The following is a 6,491-nucleotide window of genomic DNA, read 5'->3' on the forward strand; positions in this document are numbered from 1 at the left end:
TTTTTTTTTTTTTAAAGAGCTCATAGGTAGCTGACATAAAAATCATCAGAACAATGTGTTATTCTTCCGAGGCAGGAAGAACTTGGTTTTGGAAATATGTGTTGAGAGCCATAAAAATTTACAAATGATCCTTCCCCTTGAGTTGTACAATGGATAATCAACATAGCCATACATGGCAATAAGAGGTTCCAGACCCATTCTAAGAAATATAAAAAGTCATTCAGCAACTAGATCTTGGTTTCTATATTACAATTCACCAATAAAAGGAACCAAGATTCCTAGGAGAAACAGCTGATCCCAGGGCTGGGGTACAGAAGGTAAAAGATCTGTCTGAAACATCTTTTTGTGCTAGAAAGAAACTCCTCAAATTATGATGGGAACATATCAAAGGGACTTAAAAGCCAGCTTCAGAGGGTTCTCACTGATCAAATCTAGGATGGTTTGAGCATTAAAATAACGATAGCAACAAATTATAATTCATTAGAGTAGGTATTATATTAACATAATACTGATAATTTTTTGCTTTTGATAATTGTACTATAGACATTTCAGTGAGAGCTCTTGTTTGCAGAAATAAACACTAAGCAGTGGCTCTCAAATTTCAGCATTCATTAATCACCTGGAGGACTTGTTAAACCAGAATTTTTGATTCAGTAGGTCCAGGGAGGGTCGTAAGAATTTGTATTTTTGCTAGAAATGTACTTGTTAGTTTCCAAATGATTTCAATGTTGGTGCTACATGTCAAGGGGATCACACTTTGAAAATCACTACATTAGAGAATTCAGGGGTAATGAGGGAATCATGTCTGCAACTTAACTTCAAGTGGTTTGAAAAAAATTAAAAAAGAATGCATATACAGACACACATACATCTACATTTTGAAAGATGATAAAGCAAATTTTATAAATTGTCAATAATTAAGGAAATTGCAAGAAGCATTTATGGGAGTTCTTTGTACTGTTCTTACAACTTTTCTCTAAGGTTGAAATTATTTCAAAACACGTAGTAAAAAAAAAAATTAGAGGCATTTCTACTAACATGAATATGATTATGAACATAAAAAAAGACTAGAAGAAAATGAAAACAGCAGTTGTTTATAGTAGGATTAGAAATCATTTTCTCACCACTTTTCTCAAGTAACTCTATTACTAACCACTTCATCCACATTAAGAAAAAAAAAAAAAAGAAGCAATAAAACACTTTTTCCTCCATGATGAAAACTCTATCTAATAAAGTATAAAGAAGCTCTCCTTGGCTGGGTGCATTGGCTCAAGCCTGTTATCTCAGCATTTTGGGAGGCTGAAGGGGGCAGATCATGAGGTCAGGAGATGGAGACCATCCTGGCCAACATCGTGAAACCCCATCTCTACTAAAAACACAAAAATTAGCTGGGTGTGGTGGCATATGCCTGTAGTCCCACCTAATCAGGAGACTGAGGTAGGAGAATCACTTGAACCCAGGAGGTGGAGTTGCAGTGAGCTAAGATCCTGTCACTGCACTCCAGCCTGGTGACAGAGTGAGACTGTCTTTAAAAACAATAACAACAACAACAACAACAACAACAACAACAAAATTTGAATAAACTTTACGTAAACCAAAATATAAAATAGCATTATACATTTTTTTTTTTTCTGAGACAGAGTCTTGCTCTGTCACCAGGCTGGAGTGCAGTGTTGCGATCTTGGCTCACTGCAACCTCCACCTCCTGGGTTCAAGTGATTCTCTTGCCTTAGCTTGACTACAGGCACGCACCACCATGTAGCTGGGACTACAGGCACGTACCACCATGCCCAGTTAATTTTTGTATGTTTAGTAGAGACAGAGTTTCACCATGTTGGCCAAGAGGGTCTTGATCTCTTGATCCACCCATCTCGGCCTCTCAAAGTGCTAGAATTAAAAGCATAAGCTGCTGCACCCGGCCTGCATTATACATTTTAACAGTACTTCACAAAAAGAAACTAACTGAAGATTTATATGAACCAGTCCCTGTTAGACTAAATAATTCATTCTCAGGTCTTAAAATTTCTCACTGGGGCTTTGAAAAGCCCACTTTTGTAAGTAAAAATGTTACTATGAATCTACAAAATGAAATGTGAAACTAATGTCAGGACATCCAAAGGAAATGACTATTATTTATTCCTATAATTTTAATCCTTTATCCTAGTACCTGTTTTAAAATGCGTTCTATAGATCCTTGATCCATTTTGCTTGTAACAGCATCTTTCCTCAGCCGTGCAGCAACAGTTCCAAGGTAATCAAGAGATGCCACTCTTAAAGCCATCTCTGTTGACTTGTTACTGAACTGATGAACCTAAATATCAAAATAGTTTTTGATTTATAATATATCTTAAATAGCAATTTATCATATAAATTTCCAATCTAAATTGTACAATTTAAAATTTAAACTTTTTTTTCCTATGATTCTGTCCCATAAAGTAATTTTTGCCTTCTGATTTTCTGTAATCTTAATATTTTCATGTGACTAAAGAAATTACAGATTAAATTTCCTTAAGAACAACATAACTTTTTAAGTATACAGGCTCAACTGTATATTTGCACAAAATGTAGCATTACTGAATAAGAATTTCTTAGGGTGGAATTCTGATGCCTGTAAAACGTTATCATACTTTCAGAATAGTATTAACATATTTTCCAGTTCACAAAAAGGTCCCAGAAGCTTTGTAACAATGTGTATTGTGCAAGTTCAAACTTAGCTTAAAAATAAAGAGAGGTCACAATATTTCTTTGCATTTACCTACTGCATTACATGAGGACTACAAAGTGCCATATATTTGTAGAAATACTCTTATGATAAGGAGTCTACATTAATCATTTTCATGCTTTGAAATGAGTAACTTATGACTCATTGTTGAACTGCTTTTAACAACACAACATTTCCAAAAAAATGCTTATCTTATGTAATGAAATGAAAGGACCAAACTTCACAACATTTGAACATTTTCTACAAGGCACTGACAGTATAGTGTACAGTTATGCACATGCAAAAAGAGATGCAATGTTCATATTTCCTTACACATTTTTAAAGAATTCATCATCTGTGAATCAGAGTACATCCTCATTATGTTGTCTTCTAGTAATCTAATAATCTTTAAATGCTATACTCTTACCAACAGTCTCCCTAACAAACTAAGGAGTAGTTCAGCAGCTGGCCATTCAGGCTTATTGACTGTTGAAAGAAGGTCTTGAACAAAATTTTCAAACAGTGGTCTATAATCTTCTTCACCTTGCTTACTACCACATCTGTTCAAAGACAAAAAATCAAAAGGATGTCAATTTAGGTGACACATGTCAGTCATCTGTCTACCAACATGACTGAAATTGCTAGCTAAGTTTTCTTTTCTCTATGTTTAGTAACAAAGTATATAAAAGTACATTAAATAAAATATGGTTTCAAATGAGTCTATTTCACAAACTCCATTTTCCTCTTAATTATAAGGAATTCAATTATTAAGCAATACTAATATTACTTTCTGGCAAGTGAAACACATTTTAAAAAATGATCCTGTTTTTCTACCTACAAGATCACCATAAATTCTCATGGAGGCTAAATAACATCTCTTCACAAACTTTACTATTCAAGTAGAATAGAAAAATTCTCCAAAATTTACTAAAGACAAATTACAAAATTTCAATCTAGTACTTTAATTTCTAGAGTCTAATACATAAGCAAATTCACAAAATTTTTAGATACTTTTTCCCCCTGTAGTCCCATCCCATTTTTGGATGTTGAATACTCCAATTGCCTCATTTTAAAGATCAAGAAACCAAGGGTCAGGATGAGGTATTCAAGGTTCAGATTATGGGAGGAAATTGGATTAATCTTTTTCTTAAAATGAACTAGTCTCTACACTGTGGAAAAGAAAAACCAGATTTATGTTAATTTTACTCACTTTTTAAGGAAGATGGAGAGGAAATTTTGGGCTGTTCGCATAGCTGTTTCATAAGAGTTGGTAATAACAACATCCTGGTCGACCTGTGGTGAAAAAAAACGAGTTTATAAAGATACAAGAAATAATCAATATATTAATTAGTACCATGCTACTGTCATGTTATTACTGAAGAGGGATAATCCATTTAAATGCTAAAATGCTTAAAATATTCTGGTATATATAAACAGAAAAGCCAAAATTAGCACACTAAGCATATTTTAATACTTTACAGAAACAAAAATATGGATAATTATTAAAATACATAAGAGTGACAAATGTAGTTAACAAATTCAATATCAATACTTGCTCATCATAATCCTGGTCAGAACAGAAAGAAATGGATTGAAAATACAAAAGGAATTTAGAAAAAATATTTCGACCTCAAAGTTTAAGAAACACATAATCCAGCTAGGCATAGTGGCTCATGCCTGTAATCCCAGCACTTTGGGAGGCTGAGGTGGGTGGATCATGAAGTCAGGATTTTGAGACCAGCCTGGTCAATATGGTAAAACCCCATCTCTACTAAAAAATACAAAAATTAGCCGGGTGTGCTGGTAAGTCCCTGTAGTCCCAGCTGGTCGGGAGGCTGAGGCAGAAGAATTGCTTGAATCTGGAAGGTGGAGGTTGCAGCGAGTCAAGATGGCACCACTGCACTCCAGCCGGGGTGACAGAGTAAGACTCCATCTCAGAAAAAAAAAAAGAAACACATAATCTCCCCCCCACCGCCAAAAAAAAAAAAATTTGATGCCTTTATCAGAAATTTAAAGATCAGGATATAAATAGTCAATTCATAGTTGTAAAAATCCAAAAGACAAATATCTATAGGAAAAGGGGCTCAAGCTCACTAATAACCAGGAATATGCAAAATAAAACAGATATTTCACAAAGACCATAATTTTAAGTAAAGCGTAGGATTATAAACTAAAACACCATTTTGGTAAGCTAACTGACAACTTCCAGTAAAGTTAATGCATGTACACTATCTTGATTCTACTTCTACGTATATACAGAGAAACTTTTGCTTTAAGTTGTGATTCTATGATATGGTGTTTTTAACTCAAGTAAAAAACAATCTAGTATGAGTTGTATGTATTAAAAATGATGCTGAGTGAAAAAATTAGCTGTAAATATGTCACTGTCATTTATATAAATTTTTAAAATGAAATAATTGTATATCAAATTTATATAAAAAATAATTTAAAAGAAGGAAATAAACATATTCATCATACTTGTCACCAGTGAGTAGGACAGGAAGACTGGAGACAAACAATGGGATTGGGATGGGAGGAATAAAGAGGACCTGAACTTTTTGGATAATATTTGACTTTCTTTCTTTCATTCATTCATTTTGAGACAGGGTCTTATTCTGTCACCCAGGCTGGAATGCAATGACACAATCTTGGCTCACTGAGTCTCCATCTTTCCATGCTTGATTGATCCTCCTGTTTCAGCCTCCTAAGTAGCTGGGATGACAGGTGCACACCACCACGTGCAGCTCATTTGTGTATTTTTTTTTGTAGAGACAGGGTTTCATCATGTTGTCCAAGCTGGTCTTGAACTCCTGACCTCAAGCAATCTGCCCACCTTGACCTCCCAAAGTGCTGGGATTATAGGCATGAGCCAATGTGCCTGGCCAGTGATTATTAAATATTATATATTTATTATTATACACAAAAACATACACACAATGCTTGGCTCTAACAGTAGATAAAAATATTTCTGTTTCTCTTAAACTTTTGTTGAGGTAAAAGTATACACTTGGAAAAATTCTAAACATCTCCAAAAGCTATAAAATCAAAAACAAATCTTAGGCATGAGTTACCTATAAGGGAGGGAATAAACACATTTTCCACACGAATTTAAAGTTAAATTGTAATTCTATGTTATGCATTTATATACGGGTTCATTATATCCCTAATAGGAAGATCTGAAAGGCCAAATGCTCCAATGCACATTTCCTTTGAATATCATGTGGATACTCAAAAGATTCAAATTTTGGAGCATTTCTAATTTTAGATTTCTGGATCAGGGATGCTCAACATGCATATATATTACATATTACATTATTCACTTTCACATTTAATATCTTACTCATCTTTACAACCTGGTATGGTACTTCTGATAAGTATTATCACCCCCATTTTACAGCTGAAGTATAAACTCAGAAAGATTAAAATGATTTATATGTTGTATGTCTGGTAGATAGAACCAGAACTCAACTCTTCCAACACCTTGTCTAGTGCTCTAAAAGGACCTTAAATCCCAGCCACAAACCACTAATTAAGAACCATCAATTTTGGCCAGACGCAATGGCTCGCGCCTGTAATCCTAGCACTTTGGTCAGCTGAGGTGGGCGGATCATGAGGTTACGAGTTCAAGACCAGCTTGACCAACATGGCAAAATCCCATGTCTACTAAAAAACCAAAATTTATCCAGGTGTGGTGGTGTGCACCTGTAATCCCAGCTAGTCAGGTGGCTGAGGCAGGAGAATTGCTTGAACCTGGGAGGGGAGGATGCAGTGAGCAGAGATTGTGCCACTG

At 34.7% G+C, this 6,491-nt stretch overlaps 1 protein-coding gene across 2 annotated transcripts in view; it reads right to left on the minus strand.

Annotated features, from left to right (window-relative positions):
- Window positions 1-6,491, minus strand: part of NIPBL (NIPBL cohesin loading factor) — a 191,681-nt gene that overhangs the window by 50,369 nt on the left and 134,821 nt on the right. For both annotated transcript variants that reach the window (XM_017548241.2, XM_017548242.2), the window contains exons 22-24: window positions 3,912-3,994; window positions 3,129-3,261; window positions 2,168-2,311 (exon numbers count right to left, since the gene is read on the minus strand). In XM_017548241.2, coding sequence (XP_017403730.1) covers window positions 2,168-2,311; window positions 3,129-3,261; window positions 3,912-3,994 — 360 coding nt within the window. The remainder of the gene's footprint in view (window positions 1-2,167; window positions 2,312-3,128; window positions 3,262-3,911; window positions 3,995-6,491) is intronic.

The sequence above is a fragment of the Cebus imitator genome, unplaced genomic scaffold (genome assembly GCF_001604975.1).
Source record: "Cebus imitator isolate Cc_AM_T3 unplaced genomic scaffold, Cebus_imitator-1.0 Scaffold205, whole genome shotgun sequence".
In the NCBI taxonomy this organism is placed as follows: domain Eukaryota; kingdom Metazoa; phylum Chordata; class Mammalia; order Primates; family Cebidae; genus Cebus; species Cebus imitator.